General features: G+C 36.0%; 1 protein-coding gene across 3 annotated transcripts in view; it reads left to right on the top strand.

Annotated features, from left to right (window-relative positions):
- The window catches only part of LOC107655318 (arf-GAP with SH3 domain, ANK repeat and PH domain-containing protein 2-like), a 77,712-nt gene that overhangs the window by 24,249 nt on the left and 33,629 nt on the right, over positions 1 to 19,834 (top strand). For all 3 annotated transcript variants that reach the window (XM_016442777.1, XM_016442779.1, XM_016442776.1), the window contains exons 2-4: positions 6,467 to 6,539; positions 17,919 to 18,064; positions 18,516 to 18,590. In XM_016442777.1, coding sequence (XP_016298263.1) covers positions 6,467 to 6,539; positions 17,919 to 18,064; positions 18,516 to 18,590 — 294 coding nt within the window. The remainder of the gene's footprint in view (positions 1 to 6,466; positions 6,540 to 17,918; positions 18,065 to 18,515; positions 18,591 to 19,834) is intronic.

The following is a 19,834-nucleotide window of genomic DNA, read 5'->3' as shown; positions in this document are numbered from 1 at the left end:
CCCTTTAAAAATGTAGTTTTTTTTTTTAATGTTTTTGAAAAAAAAGTATCTTTATGTTCACCATAGCTGCATTTATTCGATCAAAATACACTAAAAGCAGAAATATTGTGAAATATTATTACAATTTAAAATAATTGTTTTCTATTTTAATATATTTTATTTCACTTTTATATATTTTATTTTTAATATATTATTTATTTCTGTGATGGTAAAGCTGAATTTTCAGTGTCACTTGATCCATCAGAAATCATTCTAATGTGGTGATTCGGTGCTCAATGAACATTTTTTAAAAATTATTATTTTCAATGTTGAAAACCGTTGTGTTGCTTAATATTTTTGTGGAAACTGTGATTGAATTTTTGAAAGTCTGAAGAACAGCATTTATTTGGAATATAAACCTTTTTTTAATATTATAAATGTCTTACTGTCGCTTGATCGATAATTGTGTGTGCTGAAAATATGACCGTTAGAAAATATAGCTGTTAGAGTTTGCAGCATTCTAACATCAGACTTATTATATTTCCAAAGTTTTGGAGCATGCATTGAAGTGTTATGAAGAGACAGGTGGTTGATGCTTAACTAGTCACTGGGATTAGTACCTAATACAAGTAATCCACTTATGCATGCTGTAATAAAGTCCTGTTTCTCCTACAATTCCCATGTCACTTCAATGAAAGACAGTTATATAGTAGATCTCTGTGTGAAACAAAGACACACTGTGAAGTGAAAGTTAAATGAGCTTTTTTTAAATTTTTTTTTTTTTACACTCAGTAGGACACTGAGGTCTAAAGCCTGGCATGAAACTGCTTCCCTATTTGACTCAAGTCAAGTTTAGGTCACATCTCACTCACTCCCTCAATAACTCTAGCGGAATTTAATAAAAAAACAAAGTCATTATTTTTGTGTGTTGAAGTGTAATCCTTTTCAAAGATAACTAAGAAAAAGATTATAAAAGGATGAAATTATGTAAAAGACTCATGAAACTATGGTGGTGTTAATGTGAATTTCTTTCTATTTCTATGAAACTGTGGAACACACAACACTATTTATACACTCATACACTTATTTATCTAACCACATACTTAGTCTACACCTCAAATTTGCACATAATATACCTGTACATACAAAACTGTCTATTGTAATATACCTGCACAAACAATTGTCAATTTATATATTGTTATTCCTTATTTACTTGTTCTATTTTTTTATTTTTTTATTCTTCTTTTATTATCTGTGTTTTTGTTCTGTCGCTGTCATTCTGTTGCACTGCGGAAGCTTCTGTCATGAAAACAAATTCCTCGTATGTGAAAACATACCTGGCAATAAAGCTCATTCTGATTCCCTTTAAAAATGTAGTTTTTTTTTTTAATGTTTTTGAAAAAAAAGTATCTTTATGTTCACCATAGCTGCATTTATTCGATCAAAATACACTAAAAGCAGAAATATTGTGAAATATTATTACAATTTAAAATAATTGTTTTCTATTTTAATATATTTTATTTCACTTTTATATATTTTATTTTTAATATATTATTTATTTCTGTGATGGTAAAGCTGAATTTTCAGTGTCACTTGATCCATCAGAAATCATTCTAATGTGGTGATTCGGTGCTCAATGAACATTTTTTAAAAATTATTATTTTCAATGTTGAAAACCGTTGTGTTGCTTAATATTTTTGTGGAAACTGTGATTGAATTTTTGAAAGTCTGAAGAACAGCATTTATTTGGAATATAAACCTTTTTTTAATATTATAAATGTCTTACTGTCGCTTGATCGATAATTGTGTGTGCTGAAAATATGACCGTTAGAAAATATAGCTGTTAGAGTTTGCAGCATTCTAACATCAGACTTATTATATTTCCAAAGTTTTGGAGCATGCATTGAAGTGTTATGAAGAGACAGGTGGTTGATGCTTAACTAGTCACTGGGATTAGTACCTAATACAAGTAATCCACTTATGCATGCTGTAATAAAGTCCTGTTTCTCCTACAATTCCCATGTCACTTCAATGAAAGACAGTTATATAGTAGATCTCTGTGTGAAACAAAGACACACTGTGAAGTGAAAGTTAAATGAGCTTTTTTTAAATTTTTTTTTTTTTACACTCAGTAGGACACTGAGGTCTAAAGCCTGGCATGAAACTGCTTCCCTATTTGACTCAAGTCAAGTTTAGGTCACATCTCACTCACTCCCTCAATAACTCTAGCGGAATTTAATAAAAAAACAAAGTCATTACATTTTAGGATGAAATTATGTAAAAGACTCATGAAACTATGGTGGTGTTAATGTGAATTTCTTTCTATTTCTATGAAACTGTGGAACACACAACACTATTTATACACTCATACACTTATTTATCTAACCACATACTTAGTCTACACCTCAAATTTGCACATAATATACCTGTACATACAAAACTGTCTATTGTAATATACCTGCACAAACAATTGTCAATTTATATATTGTTATTCCTTATTTACTTGTTCTATTTTTTTATTTTTTTATTCTTCTTTTATTATCTGTGTTTTTGTTCTGTCGCTGTCATTCTGTTGCACTGCGGAAGCTTCTGTCATGAAAACAAATTCCTCATATGTGAAAACATACCTGGCAATAAAGCTCATTCTGATTCTGAAATAATTTGGTTTATTAATAACTGTACTGTTTTCATAGTAAACTCTCCTTTTGCTTTGTCAGGCATCTTGGTTTTGGTGGTTCAGGGTCCGGCTCACTCGCTATCATGAGTAAAAGCGTTGTCAGTCTACCTACTGCTCTGAAACTGAACACTCAGCTAAATAAAACACAGTCAGCCGTCAGATGAGCATCTAGAAAACTTCCCTACGACATGTTTGGAAAATAAATATTACACAGCATTTTTAATAAAGGCAGGATTTACATTCTTCCATTTTGGGAGCAGCGGAGGCTCCTGTGAACAGCAGAGGATGTTGAGGCCGGAGTTTCATTAGATTTATCTGGAGGTTTAAGGCTTTGTAAACAGCATGGAGGTACTGAGTAGGGCTGTGTATTGGCAAGAATCTGGCGATACGGTACGTATCACGATACAGGGCTTCCGATACAATATGTTGCGATACATTGCGATACTGTAAGCAAGGCGATATATTGGGATATTTCTTATTTTAGGAATAGGATATATTTCTAGGAAAGCTGTCATTAAGAACACACCACCATATATAAACCTTAGCAATAAATAAATAAATAAATACATATTTAACCAGAACACGGTGGGATCTGCATTTGCAATCAGTCCCTGTAACATTCAACGTTACTGAACCACTTTTTGTGCAGTATGAGTAGGGGGAAAAATTCAAGTGCTTGCAGGATCCTTTAGTTAAATGTATAATAAGTATAAAATGTATTTTATAAAAAGAAAGGACCATATATATTTTTAGAACCTGCTTTAAAGATTCTCAGTTTAAATTTACAATTGTAACATACAATGGCATAACATTTTAATCTGAGCAAAATAATTACATCTGCTTAATATCAATGAAAAATAAAGTGCATGCAGGATTCCTAAAGAAAACAAAACAATTGTAAAACAATAAAATAAATACAGATGTTCAACATTCTCAGAACCTTTCCACACTGTAAAAAGTAATGAGTTGAACTTACTTGGAAAACCTTTTGTTCAAACATTAAATACTGAAAAACGGATTACATAAGACATGATACATTTTATTAAGTTGTACTGTATCGCTCAACATACTTTATGATGCTTACTCACGTTTATTTCATGTTATAACTAGCAGTAAAGAGGAAGATCGATGTTTGTAATCTAGCTTGTAAGCCACTGGCTAGCTAGTACGCTAACTGACCGTTACAGTAATGCTCGTCAGTAAAAACTAATAAAATCTGTCTTTTCTTTTCCTCAAAAACGATAGTTCAACAAATTTGTAAAAATCAGTTATGTTTACTCGCTTTTCTTAAGTAGGTTCAATGATTACTTTTTACAGTGCACTTGGATTTCACAGGTTTTGCAGTTTGTATTTATGTTCACCGCCCCAACTGCACAAAACGCCCCCAACACACCAATGACCCTACCGCCTGCCGCGCCCCGCGCAAGGCTCTTCACACGGGACGCGGCAAGTGGCGGAACCGAGGCGGCGCCCGCGCCATGGTCCCGTGGTGGACGTTACCACAAAAGCCCAAATGACGCCACACTTCAGCTTTGTACACCGAAACAGGAACTGCGACAATTCTTTCATCCTCCATTACTTGCAGCAAACTATATTAACGCTAACATTAGTGGCGTGCCTTAATGCTAGTATTTCCTGTCACTGTTTAAGTTCAGAGATGAAGACTGCCATCTAGCGGTCGGGATATAAAAACAAAACAACTGCCATGAATCTTTTATGATTTTTTTTTTTAATATCGATATTCCATTTTTGAGAATCGATATAGTATCGGCAAACAAAATATCGCGATACGTGTATCGATATTTTCTTACACCCCTAGTACTGAGAGATGATTGTAGAGGATATGTGATCGGTCATCCATATCTGAGCTGGGCTGCTTCAGTAGAGGAACTATTATGTTGAGATGCTATTTCCCTTTTTAATGCTTGATGCAAAATTTCGATTTATATCAGATTTTTTTTTGTTATGTTTCACCCTGCTGTGGTACTGAATGGTATTCTATTAGGGCTACATGATTTGAGAAAAAATCAAATCACAATTGTTTGTTTTGTGATTTTTAAAAGGCAAAAATGTGTGTGTGTGGTTGTGTGTTTTAATAAACCTCAGTAGGGGTATGTGATGTATATCGTCTATGATAATATCGCAATTGTTGTTTAAAGATATGCAGTCTGACATTATCGAGTATATCGTAAAAGCCAAACATTAACTCACGCAGAGAGTGCACGCATACACTATGAGATTGTACGTTAGGTTAGACTACTGCGCGTGCATTTAGAGTGCATGCTTTCACTGCGTGATTTAGTCTATTAAAATACATTTAGAATTTCCCCAAAATTCAAGATAAGGAGCAAAAATGCACCTGTATGACTTTTATGTGTCTTTTATATTTATATCATCTGACATAGTTAATATCACACAAATAATTTTTTTTCTCCAAATATCAGCACGATTGCAGATGTGATATTGATTTGATGAACAGTTCAATAAATAAGAAGTTAATATTAAGTGACTTACATTTTAGACACAACAGTTGTTTGAACAAATTGGTTGAATGAATGACTCAATGGCTCACTCATGCCGTGATTTGCCGCCACCTACTGGCGATTTTAGGTTTATATTTAAAATATATTTTCCCTTTTTTCCCCAAAACATTTCAAATATCAGTATTCAACGTTTGTTTAATCAAATAATTAATCAAAATAATGAATAATTAATCAAAACCTCAAAATAATAAATCAAAACATTATGCATTTGTAACTGCAGGTCAAATGCATTCATGTCCTGCATTAAACAGTCTGTGTAAATGCATCTAAATGCCACCTCTGCATTGCAAACTAAAATTTTGTTGATACTGTTTACTTTTATACACAAAATAATGTTCTTTTTAGCAACATCATATGACCCCTTTAAGATTACTGTCTTACTATTTGAATTTATTGATTAAATTTAAGAATTTGACATAAAAGATAATGCATACATTTAATTAGGTTAGAAAAAAATTGGCCTTATAAAGGTAAAAATGCCCATAAAAGGTAAAAATCAATTTAAGCTTAAAAGTTCATTTCTGTTACTCCTGCAAACTAGCCACCTCACAGAATATGAAGAATATCAGAAGCTTTGGGAGTCAGCTGTCCACGGCAGTCCTAAACCTGCCAAGGTACCAGCACAATAACACGCTCTGCAAAATTTATCGACAAATTTATCGTTATCGACAAAATTCCAGAAAATATCAAGATATAATTTTATATTATTATCGCACACCCCTACCTCCAGGTTTGCTGCACTTGTTTGTAGGGCTGCATACAATAACTGTATACAATAACAACACCCTGACTCAGACTTAGGTTTTAATGTGTGTTATTTTCTTGCTTATGCTTTGCACTCTTATTGAATGTCATACTGCTCTGTGTGTGTGTGTGTGTTGTGTCCTGCGGTGCTCCTGGGGAGTTTTGTTTCGTGAATGTGTACAGATTCAGCTGTGCAGTCCTGCCTGGCGACTTCCGCTGCTCCTGCAGTGCAGGGATTGTTTTGGAGTATTTTTAGGGGCTTGCTTTTGAATAATGAATCACCTGCAGACTGAAGACAGCAGGGTCTGCCCCCCGTGAACACACACACACACACACACACACACACCTAAGAGTCTGTGTATGTGTGATTCATATCTGAGCGTGACCTAAAGATAATTAAGGGTCTTTGATAAATGTGTGTGGTACAGTAGTGCTGATGTTAATGTGCATCTGTATTACTGTCCTAAAGGGATTTGGGATACACATATTATATCTCTCGGTTTCTTTCTCTGTCTGTGTTTAGGCCCTGGATGTGGACCGCAGTGTCCTTTACAAGATGAAGAAGTCAGTTAAGGCCATTTACGCCTCCGGTCTGGGTAAGTGATCTCAGCCTCTTTACTGCCTCGCCTCTCTGTCATTCATCATCTCATCCCGTCTCGTGATGTGGCTGCAGTCTGATTGGATTACAGTCCGCAAATCTCTGGAGCACATCTGCGCATCCATCTGATACAGGGAATGTATGGTAATTTAGGTATAGGTGACACATTTGATACATGATATATGTTGATCATGCTTAAAAAGAGAGTGTGTCCTTTAGAATGGAACTGAGAGTAGGTAGTTTGTTTCCATTTTTAGAGATGTTCAGTGTCTCTATGTGTTCTTCAAGTGCTGAGTGAAATTTGAAGAGAGTCCTGATTCAATGTACTGACTAGGGATAGGGCAGGAGTAGAGCCCTGCATGGGCCTCAAATTTAGGCCCTAGCCCGGCCCTGTTTTTTCCCTTCTCCCCAAACAGCTTATACTACTGTTTCAGCTATTAAAATAGTTCAGTTTTGTATGTAATAGCAAAGTGATTATATTTCATTTAGTTTCTTTATGAAGTTAATTTAAAAAAACGTTTGGAGCATTTTTTGTTCGCTAAATATAAGTTTTTGTTTTTTTTAAAGTAACGACCAAGCGGCCAATCAATTGATCAATTTAGCCTTCTCAAATCATCACGACTTGCCTAAAATAAAATCTATAGATATAAAACAGTTCAAGCATATAACAATGTTTAAACGTTAAACCTAGATAAATGTGCGCTATATCCAATAGTTTGTGCGGAGACGCTTTGCAGGACATGGAGGCGCCAGCACGATCGCTTGCATTTTTTTCAGTGGATAGCCTACGCCGTCATTTTTGCTCATAAAGGTAAGAGTAATACATCATTCGTAGCTGTAAAGGGTCTACTTTTATTTGTGTGCACTCACAATATCAACAAAACGTTGTGCTTTTATAAAATAAAGAAAAAAAACATGATGCGCTTTCTGCCGTCTCGTCTTGAACAGGAGCGCTTCACAAAAATGAACCGAAACTCAGCGAATACTTGCCTCACAGACATGATAAATATATCTATAGAAAGCTTTAAATTACTACTTAACGAAATAAAACAAATCAAAAACAAAAACTCTTTCATTATAATCATAATCCGTAAAGATGCACTTCTCTCTAAAGGCGCGTCTGAGGAGATGGCGAGTCAGGATTGGCAACTTCATCCTTGCGACACTGACTCAGAAAACACTATTAGTAAATAACTCAAATATCTCCTTACTATTTCCCCCTGTCACATTTATGGTAATTACTTTTGCGTGCATTTGAACACAGAACTTCTCCGGCTGCGCTGACGGCACGCATGCTGCTGCTGCTGCTGGACACTAAACACCGTCGAGCCGCTAGCACGGTCTCGTGTTGTTTCCACCAACGCGGCAATTTTTTTATTACTAATTGATGGATGTCTAAAATATAAAAATAAGGAGAAGCCTAAAACAGGCCCGAGGCCGGGCCCGCGTCTGAACTATGACGTGAAAATTGGCCCCAAGTCTGACCCGAGGAGCGTAAAAAAGTCGGGGCCCATCGGGCCCGGGCTGAAATGTAGGGCTCTAGGCAGGAGGATGGTCAACTAGACGTCCAGCAAGTGACATTTTTTCCTGAGGTCTTAACCTGTATTTATTTATTTAGTTTAGTTTTAGTTTTCTTATACTTGTATAATAGTAGTATATTTAGCAGCCATGCTTTGCTGTCAAAAAATACAAAATAAAAAAATGATTAAAATAAAATTTAGTATTAATATTTTAATATTAAAAATGTATATTTTATAGTAAATTAATATTACATATTCTAAATAAATATTACATATTTAATATTAAATGGAGAAAAAAAATGAAATTTTGTATTTAAAAAAATCTTGAAGGCATTGAATTTGTTTGCACAAGCACTTGATATTAAAACTATATGCTCTTAATATTTTATGTTTAAAACTGTATTATTTTAATATAAAAATAATATTCAATATTGTAAATATTACATATTTAAATATTTGAAAAATGTTATTAAAAAATTACTTGACATTTGAATTTTAAAAATGTATTGTTGAAGCCAGTAAATTTGTTCCATAGCTGTGCCATGCTTTGCTGCTAAAAATGAAACAAAAATATTGGATTTAAAACTATTTTGTATTGAGATTTTAATATTAAAAACAGTATTATTTTGATATTAAAAATAAAATTAAGTATTATTAATAAATATTACACATTTATTATTAAAAAGATTTAAAAATAAAATTTACTTGACATTTGAAATTTTCAAAATGTATTGACGAAGCCTGTATTTTTTTCGATAAGCAGTTTCTTCATGGCTGTAGCTGTAGTGCTTTAAATGAGATGAATTTAGACCAGCGGAAGTTGCGACAGTAGCCCCGCCCACACTGCAAACTCATTGGACAGAATTACTGCTCCTCATCTATGTAAAACATCAAACTTGACTGAGGAAGATTAGAATCATATGACATGAGTTCCACTAGTTTACAGAGTTAAATTTGCAAAATCACAATCTATAAGGACGTATTTGATTTTTGGGTTTTAGACCAATGAAATTTCACTATGGGCGGGGCTGATTTTACATAATGCAAAACAAAACCTGGTTGCTGAGACTAATAGAACGAAAAATGATCGCTCGCTGCTTCACTGAGTAACATCTGTTTAGGATCCAGGGTTAACTTCATGTCGCTTACAGGCTGTTATCTTCACACTGACCTACTGGAGAAGGCGACATCCATGAGTTGTGTTTTCCCAGAATTTAATTAGTGTTTTAGAGTGTTTCCGAGTGATGCTCGATTGAATGGCTCCAGTTATCAGCGCGTACTGAAGGACTGCTGAAAATAAACATTCATTTTGAGATTTGCTAAAATTACAGTTTTACCAGTCAAGTGTTAATAAATTAGTGTTTTTAAAGGTTAACTTAAAGTAAATATTAGATGATGACAATGGTAATTTAAACATAAAAAATAGGGGAAATGTGCATGAATGATATTAATTACAACATCGTCCGATAATGATATATTAAAAAATGTCTAATAATATCGGCTGATGACCAAGTTGGCTGGTCAAAAGTGGTTATTCATTAGGAAAGCCGTATTACGTAAGCCTTGATAGGAACGTCATGTTCCTCTGCAGTAATAAATCAGAGAATCCCTGCTTACAGGCTGGTAACCCTGGGTGAGTTTGATCAAGTTCTCTGCTCTTAACACATTCTGTTATCAGTGAGGAACAGGACATCTGCTCTTAGCTGGCTTTAGAAAGGCCAGACGGCCCGGGATGTACGTAAATCTCTCAGAGTTGACGTGTGAGAGACAAATCTCCTGATCATAGCGCTCTGAACTGCTGGGTCACGTGCAGAGGTGCAGAAATAGGTGTAATTCACACCTGGAGAGAACAGTGACAGTGTGTTAAAATCACTGCTGGAGTGTGGAATTCACTACTGGGATTTTAAACCCTCTTCTAACATCTATTATCATTGCCCATTATTGCCCATATTATTACAGATGCTGCAATGATCGCAGGATGACAAAAGTGTTAATGTGCCAATTAAAAATAGAAATAAATAATATGTAATATTTCTGTTGTAGCATTATTTTATGGGAAAATTACAAGGTAAAATTCACCTTCCTCCATTCGGCATTACAAAGGTTCATGAATTTTTCAGAATGTACAATAATAAATTCATATTTTTGACAATTCTATTTAAACATATGTAATTCAAATTTTATATTATATTATAAAAAAAAATAATATATAGAATTTTATATCAATAACAGACACTCTCTATGTGTGTGTGTGTTTATAAATATTGTTAAGGTCAGGCTTACTCACAAAACATCTAAAAGGGAAGCTAGAAACGTCTAGAAAAGCACAGACTTTCCATCTTTAAGTCAGCGTTTACATCATTTAGTATGTTTATGTAATCTCTTCACATGGCATCTCATTTATTAAATAAGCTGCCAGTGTGTCTTCAGGAAGGTGAAGAAGATGAGCTCTCACTCCTGACACATCAGAGCATTCTCACTTCAGCCCAAGAAACAAGCACTTCTGTTTTACAGTCCTGGACTATTTATGCATGATGATCAGTGTCTATCGCAGACATCGATCTGAAAGCTGCCTAGAGAGGATGGGAGAAAGTGAAGGAAGAAAAGTCGCTGACAGAACTGGAGCATCTTTCCTGTGTCAGTTTGGAGCCTAAGGCCTACTGGAGGCTTTTGCCAATAATGAAACCTTGAGCTGGCATCAGGTGTCTGAGCATTTCACAGTAAGAAATGTCTAGTAGAGGTTTCTGAAGTATTCTGAGTGTTTTACACTTATATTGACATAGTTGCTAGGGTGTTGTAATTAAGGTTGGGTATCGTTTTTTTTTCTCGATACCGGTGCCAAATCGATACTTTTTAAAATGGTTCCGGTGCCTAAACTGTGCCTGAACTGATACTTATTAAAAATAAAAAAATTAATAAATTGTAACTAACAAGACCATTTTCTCCCTAAAAGTTGATTATAATTAGTCATTATTATATGATAAAGAGTAATGTTGCTCTAAATATCACTAATATTGAGTAGCCTACACTTTAGATGCAGTATTGCTAATTATTTGGTCTATTTTTCTCCAGCAAAAAAAAAAAAGAAAAAAAAGCAAATTAAGCCACAGCAGAATAAACCATTAACTCAGAGCTTCACTGTAGTGGTTTTTCATTCCTGAATGAATTTGTGTTTTTGAAAGAATCCGTTGAAAATCCTGAATGGTTTATTACATCTTCTGGCGAGATTTTTGAATGTGCATCTGATGAACACTCTTCTATCCCATGAAGCCACAGGAGAGGGTCATGAATGGCAGTGGAGCGACGTAACTGATGCTGCAGGTCACATGACAATGGCAAAATAGCGGATGTAGTATGTTCTAAATGCATTCATACTACACGCATGCATAAAATTTAGAGCATTTTTTTTTTTTTACGGGAAGTTCCTTATCAAATGTAATAACTGCTCAGACAGTATGTGATGTGGTTCCATTACCCTTCAAATTGCACAAATTGAAATTGTGATTTGAAAATACGCCCAATGGAAACATGTCGATTTCGCAAAAACTCCCATATATCACATGAGGTGGTTTCTGCTCACATGGGGTGGTTTTTCAGGCAATTCGAAAAAGGAATATTTCACCAAACTGCAATGGAAACAGTTTTTTTTTCACATTTACAGGTCACCTGGCGTAAAAGTCACATGATCATTCTTTAATGTACTATAACCTCCAAGAAACACCTCATATGTGGCCGCTTTCAAGTATAAGGGGCGTTCCTTGCCGTTATTGCTTGGATAACCCCTTATTTACACGGCATACGTCTGTGGCGCATTACGGCTCCGACACCGCCACCGGAGCTGATCGCGGCCACTCTATTCAATGCTTGTACTTTATACCATTTTTATAACAGAATGGCATGTTTCAGAAGTGTCTCTTCATGCTGCTTCGCTAAAGATACATGCCTACGTCTCCTTCGATTAAAAATAATGGCTAATGCGGTGGCTGCGATTACACGTAAACCTGACAACATCCGTCGCCATGACTAATCGCAAGAGAAAACAAAATATTTTTTAGTCACAAAACATCGGTTAATGGAAACGGCGTAATTTCGCAATAGTTTCTTATCGACATCTATAAAATCTCGCAAAAGTTTTGCCCAAATCTGTAATGGAATAGTGACTCTAGCTGCCTCTGAAATCACATACTGTCTGACTAGGCACTATATTTGGTGGAGAACATTGAGAAAGTATGTTTCTATATAGTATGAACGTGTAGTATGAATGAAATCCAGATGAACAACGTCTGCCATATTGTCATGTGAGTTATGGCATCAGTTGCATTGCTTCGCTGCCATTTATAACTCCTCTCCTGTGGCCTCATGGGATAGAAAAATGTCCATCAGATATGCACTTCAGAATCTAAATGTAAATACTATAGGTCATCCAGGTACTTTTTGTCTATGAATACTATGAATTTGGATATACTGCTAGTTTCACATTGTTTTTTTTGCCTAATATATACAGTATATAGTAGAGAAGTACTGGAGTGACTTTCATTCCAGAATGAATCGGTGTATTTGAACGAATCAGTTGAGTGATTCAAATGACTCATTCATAAAGACAGTCTACTTATCACACCTACTAGCATAAAAATATAACCTGAAAATCTCCTGACAGTCTGTCTGGAGCACACCAACACAGATAAGCTGAGTGAGATGTCAGAATGTTCCAGTGCTGTTGAACAAAATATTGGCTTTGAATGTCCAATCAAATATGAGTATTGAAACTACCTTTATTATTGTATTAATTATATTTATTTAGCTTTAAAATGTATTGGCCTGTATTCTATATAAACTCCAGGAGTAGATAAGGGGGTATTTTTCTTACCCTATAAACCAGGTGCAATGTACACAGGTGTTTAAATGACTCCAGCATTACTCACATGGGCCAACCCCTCCTCCACTACAGACTCACCTGAGTTTACAATCATCACATAATAAGCTCAGCGAGTAGCTAGCCAGAAAACATTCATGAAAAGGAAGACAATTTTATACTATATGTGTGTAATAGTGAGTTTCAAAGGCTTAAAACTCAAGTCACTGCCCTAACTGGTGCATTTTTGTGAGTGATTTTGAAGGTGACCGTGAGACAGACCAATGAAGCAGTCATTTTGTTCCCCCAACAGACTGTCATTCAGATGGCCACAGCACTGAAAGCCTGCTAGAGTTGAGTTACCATGAGGAAAGACCGCTAGGAGCCAGATTTTTGCCGTTGCAGATGAGCAGAAGATGTGCAGAGCTCATATGTCGCTTTAAAAACGATAGGCAGATCCAAATGCACAGTTGGCCACTGCAGCAGAAAACAAGACTGCATACTTGAAGGCCAAACACAGCCTGTGTTGAGTCTGTACACACACCGCCTGGCCTGGAGATTTACTGTCATAACATTAGCGGCGGCATCAGCTGGAATCCAGCCTGCATGTGAAGAGCCCTACTGTGAATGTCAAACCATGTGGAGATCACAAGCTCTGCTATAAAATTCGGAGCCTCACATGCATTTTTTTGTAAGAGACTTGAGGCTCAGGCGGAGTTTGGTATTCAACGGTTATGGATGGCATGTTCGAGACATTCAGTTTATGGGTGGCACACGTTTTTATCTGACTTAAAATATTATATATGTGAACTGATTGCTATGAATTGTATATGTTTGCTATTTAAAGGGGTGGTTGACTGCTTTTTTTTTTTTCTTGGCTTGATTGTGTTTATGGGGTGCAGTGTAACATTTTACCTTTATTGTAAGCTGCTGTCTCCATTGTCATTTGAATGGCCGGTTGACTTCCGGTTTCTATGAAACCACTCCCTCAAAAATACGCAATGGGCTCAGATTGGTTAGCTGGCCCAGTGTGTTGTGATTCGTTAACCGGAAACTTAACCGGAAATTTGTTGTCCGGAAACTTCATGCCCATTACCATTACGGGCAGTAGTTGCATGTGCTCCGGTGGAATGTAAATAAAGGTGTCAATATTGCTGTATCAATTTGAGCCAGAATCAGACCCAGATAGCAGTAATGAAGAGGATCAAGCAGTTTCAGTAATAGCCTTTGTGTGAATCCGGCATTCAACTCGTGTAGATTCTGGAAGCTGTCTTCCTTAAAATGTGCAGCACAGACAGCTACATTAGGATTGAATTTGTCAGGAACAGAATTAAAAATAAATTGTAACCATTGTTCACGAAGTACAGCGTCCGTAGGGAGGCCGAACACAGAAGACCTGTTAGCGGGGTGAAAATAACACCGTTTCGACAGCATGGCTACAACTCTAACCTCTTCTCTAAAGCCGTGCTACATGGCCCCGCCCCCTTTGTTGCATGTTTCCGGGAGCGGAGTTTATGTAAATTTCTGGGTTTGTGATGTAACAAACCTGGGAAGTAGCTCGTTGTAGTCCCTACGAGCCATTTTTGTAGGCATTAAACTGCCATAATTTTAAAAGACGATATCTCCATTTGCATTGAACTTTCAGCGCCGTAACTTTGCTGATATCGTTTATGCTCAAACAGCAACATTACAGACTAACTAATGTTAAAAAAGTTAAATCGCAATCAACCACCCCTTTCACGAAGTACAGCGTCCGTAGGGAGGCCGAACACAGAAGACCTGTTAGCGGGGTGAAAATAACACCGTTTCGACAGCATGGCTACAACTCTAACCTCTTCTCTAAAGCCGTGCTACATGGCCCCGCCCCCTTTGTTGCATGTTTCCGGGAGCGGAGTTTATGTAAATTTCTGGGTTTGTGATGTAACAAACCTGGGAAGTAGCTCGTTGTAGTCCCTACGAGCCATTTTTGTAGGCATTAAACTGCCATAATTTTAAAAGACGATATCTCCATTTGCATTGAACTTTCAGCGCCGTAACTTTGCTGATATCGTTTATGCTCAAACAGCAACATTGCACACTAACTAATGTTAAAAAAGTTAAATTGCAATCAACCACCCCTTTAAGTTCTAAAATGAAATAAAATAGAAAAAATTCTAATTTAGTAGTTAAATTAGAATGAATTAAAACTGTTGAAAGTAGTGTTATTTTAGAATTCTTTGTTTTACTATAATTTTTTTAATTAAAACATTAAATTAGCTATTTATATCTTAATTTTCATTTCATTTTTTTAATTTAAACAAGTTTTAGCATTCAGTTTGTTTTAACATTTATTTTATTTCTTCTTTATTTCAATTAACAAAAATGTTTTTAACAGTTTTAGTTTTAGTTAATGATAATAACCCTGGTTGAAAGACATTTCGGTTATGACTCTGACTTAAAATATTATACAATTAAAATCATTGCCATGGATTTTGTATGTTAGTTGTTTAAATAAATTAAATGTTAGAATTCCGAAGTAGTAAATTTAAAAAACAAATAAATAAATAAAACTAATTAAAAAAAAAATCATAACAGTCAATATATGATAATTGTAAATAAACGTTTCCTAGCCCAGAAAACATTCTTCAGTGAAAAATAGGCAGAATGCAATGGCACTGACATTATCAATGGAAAATGGGTGTAAGAAGTCAGGAAAGGCCTATATTGAGATGTGATGAGTCACTGTGATGCAGCAGGTGGTTTGAAGGAAAAGGTTTTCACAACTCCTAATCAGACACTCTCCCACTGCTCTCCTTCCTCGTGTCGTCTGAGGGTGTGACTAATGCCACGGAGGGCTAGAGAGACAGAGGTGTGTTTCAGGTTTTAAGTTATAAGGGTCTCATAGCCTGTCATAACTTGTTCAAACGATGAATCTAATATCTTACATTTACAAATGATATGTATTTAGCAGATACTGTCATCCAGAGCGATTTAGAATGAGTTTTGAATGTTGTTGTTGCTAAGGGGTGTGACTGAGTACACTACCAAGTAGTTGCTGTCTAGTAGCTGTCTACACTTTTACAGTAATCCATTGGAATTTATTCTGGTAAGTGAGGGTTACTTGCTGTAAGTTCAAGAATTTACACTTGCTGTTTGAAATCTCATTGAGGGAAAGTAAAATAACCCATTAAGTTTGTGTCACACTATTGAGCTGTCTACCTAGGTATATTTCCAACATGAATGCTGTTGCAAACATTACGCTGCATTTTAAGACAACTATTTTTCACCCATTTCGAAAGCAGCATTACATCAGTATAATTTGTGGATAATGTAAACCCAGAATGCATTGTGACAAACTCCAAGATAGCAAGTGATTGTATAAAAAATACTTGTATTTTGTTTAGTACTGCAAAATGTTGTTAAAATAACTCCAAGTAATTGACTATTTAACCCAGTGTTGAGTGTTATGTGTAGTATTTGTGCTTGAGTATCCCCTTGTTAGCTTACCAAGTGCACCACATATACTAAGCGTTTGTGTCTTACCTAAAGTGTAATTCACGCTTAAGACTTTGCTTGGTGATGCTGAACATATCAATTTCAATATCATTTAGGACGTTCACTTAGAAGATATATCTGACTATTTGTACCATATACAGTGAACTCACTAGATTCAGTGTTCAAATATACGCTTTAGAGATAAAACTAATAGGAGTCTGGACTACTTGAGTTTGAGCTTGGGTTAGCAATTTTAACTGATGCATATACTGCACATTCGTGCTCTCATTTGTAATTATCAAGTGTTTATTTATTGAAGCAGGTGTAGCCATTCATCAAACTGAACAGGCAAAGGGCATGCAACAAAAACAAGTGCCCTATCCCTGCTTTCCCAGTCAGGTATAAGAAAGGATGCTTTCATTTGAATGGAATCTCCTCAGCGTATGGCCTTCAGATATTCATTATCCTTATTAGCCTGTATCTAATTACCGTGCCTGTTGTTGTGACCTGGGCAGTGCTCCAAGTCTACTCAAGCACATGAGCGCTCATATCTGCTGGAGTGCGTCTCCAGGTCTTCCTTTTGTGTTGTCGCAACATGGCCCCAGTTCTGGACTGGCTTTAGTGTGATAGTGCACCACCGCCTCTCTTCCTGTACCATTGTGTCCTTCCTATCGAGATACAATAGGTCACCTAAAGAGAAGGCTCTCAAGCAGACTATCACAAGCTACACTGAATCAAATCAGCTTATAAATTATTCATAAGGTCATCGACTATATAATAATACTGTGTGGCTATTCTTGCTGATGGTCTTTGTTTGAAGAAATTGCGCTAGATAACATTAACTAGTTGTGGGAGGAAGGTCACCCACAAGGGAGGCTTGAAAAAGCTCCAGGTGTTGATTATAAACAGGCTTGCACATTGACTAGCATCCCGACACTTTATAACATGTCTGTACTTGTGAATTACACATTTTCCCTGCAGACAAACTGGGGGGAGTTTGTAACATCACTGCATGAGTGAATTACACGCTTGCTTGTTTTCCATCTTTCGCTCTTTGCCCCTGGAGAGGACATCGCCTGGGAGTTTGATGGAATTGTGAGGAAGTTCTGGGTTTTTGGATTTGTTTAAGTTTCCATCAGGCCCTATCAGGGTATTTTTGTCTTGTCGTACAATAACAATGAGCAGAGTGTGGAAAAGATTCCTTAAAACAATAAATAGGCTATTTTGTGTGCCCGTGGTTGTATGAAGTTGATGTGATTAGGTTGACTGTAACTGATAATGCTGGAATACATGACAACACAATCAGGAGGAAAGAAACCAACAGTAGGAAAGAACAATAAGTTGGTGAGACAAACACGATACTGCAGCTGTGAAGAATGTGAGGCTTATGTGACTGTATAGAACTTCATAATTTTTTTTTTCATTATTGAAGTACATAAAATAGTCGCCATATTTAATTTTATGAAATTAGCTTTTTCCGGTGCAATTGGTTTTAGTTAAGTTGTGATTACAACTTTCTGTCTGTTTGTAGCTCACGTGGAGAACGAGGAGCAGTATACTCAAGCTCTAGAGAAGTTTGGAGAGAACTGTGTGTACCGAGATGACCCTGACTTGGGATCAGCCTTTCTGAAGTTCTCCGTCTTCACCAAGGAGCTCACGGCCCTCTTCAAGAACCTGGTGAGGACATTTATTGTGCATTTATGTGATTTTATATAGAACAAATGGGTTTCAGATATTTTACTTTCCTGCTGTTAATGTGCTTGGACCTCTGGGCCCAAAAACGGATCTTGAGTCATTGATCTACTGGGTGGATCAACTTTCATGATGAATGTGTTTTAGCAGTTATTGGTGCTGCTACCTCAAATAAGTTGAGCTGAACATTATCAGTCATTGTGTAATTTATGATTTGGCAAGTTTTCTTGTTAGTTTTTGCGAAGCTAATGAATAATTCCACTAACATCGTGTTTGCATGAATACTACTTAAAACGTCTAATTTTTCTCCCGCGGCGTCAGACCTTTTTTGTTTCCTCTCAGCTTTGTGTGTTTATCTCTGATTGCCATTCTAAGAAAGACAATTGCACAGCTGGGAAGAAAGAGATTTGTCTAATGCGGTGCTTTTACTCTCTAGTTTCAGAACATGAATAACATCATTACCTTCCCATTGGACAGTCTGCTGAAGGGAGATCTGAAAGGGGTTAAAGGGGTAAGTTCATTACTTTAAGCCAATAAACTGTTTCATTCTTTGCTTTTTGGCAGTTTATCAGCAGTATATTGATCAGTGCTTGTCTCAAGGTGTTTTAGGCACATGCACATCAGCCAATACATAATGGATGGGTAATATTCCTTGGCACACAAGTCCTGAGTTTCATGCGTAATCAATTACTTGTGACTGAATTTACACCTTAATGATACAGACTTTTTGTGCATATTTTAATTTAATTTTTTTATTAAATTTTTCTTCAAATGCATTATTAAATTAAATATATTATTATTATATTATAATTAATTAAATATATTCAAATGTATTAATTATATATAACATTTATTATTGATAAATAATATTTTAGTGTTCAACTTAGGCTGATATAGGCCATGTGCCTATAGAAATTTGGTGCTGAGATATGGCTGGGAATTTTAGGAGTCCCACACTGGGTCTCTGTATATTTTCCCCAAGTCTAAAGATCTCACTAACATCTTAAATACTCAGTGCAACATTCTACCTTTAAACATAATGTTCCCTAATGCTGTTGGTTAAATATGTCTGGCAGAAACTGTAGTACAAGTGTTAGACCCCTGTATGCCTGTTTACACTCACATGAACATGCTTGAGCAGAAGACAGCTGGTAGAAGCTCTATACTGAACTGATTCTCAGAATGTTCTTCCAGGCCACTTCAGTTCATTAATGTCCACCGTGACCTCCTGACCTTCTCTGCACCACGTGATTGTCTTGTTAGCTCTAAAGGGGAGTCTGATGTGATTTACTCCTAATGAGGCGCTTCACTCAGCTCCCTGTCTCGTTTCCCTGGAGACTTCACTTTCTCTCTCTCGCTGTGATGGGGCTGAAAAAGACATTCTGCCTGGGTGATGTGATTCCTTAAATGTGTAGTTAAAAATGAAAGGACAGTTAACTGAATCAGTGAGACCCTACAGGCATTAATTGGGCCTTAATAGTGACTTAACGTGTTTGGACCTTTACAGTGATCTAGGTATTTTTCTCGATCTGAGATAGCATTCACAACATCACTGCCTAGTGGTACTATTTCTCATACTAAATTACAACATTTTTTGGTGTGAAAAGTGTCACTGCTGTTACATAAAACTGTGACATGGTGGTGCATTAGGGCATAGCAAATGCAAAAATCTGAATGCTGTTTAAATAAAAACATAAATACTAGCCTATTTTATATCCTTTTTTTTTTCTGTGACAATTCAGGCGCTTTGTGTAC

Source organism: Sinocyclocheilus anshuiensis, unplaced genomic scaffold (genome assembly GCF_001515605.1).
Source record: "Sinocyclocheilus anshuiensis isolate Anshui unplaced genomic scaffold, SAMN03320099.WGS_v1.1 scaffold1096, whole genome shotgun sequence".
Lineage (NCBI taxonomy): Eukaryota > Metazoa > Chordata > Actinopteri > Cypriniformes > Cyprinidae > Sinocyclocheilus > Sinocyclocheilus anshuiensis.
The sequence above is the reverse complement of the archived record's forward strand: the minus strand, read 5'-3'. Positions and strand labels throughout refer to the sequence as shown.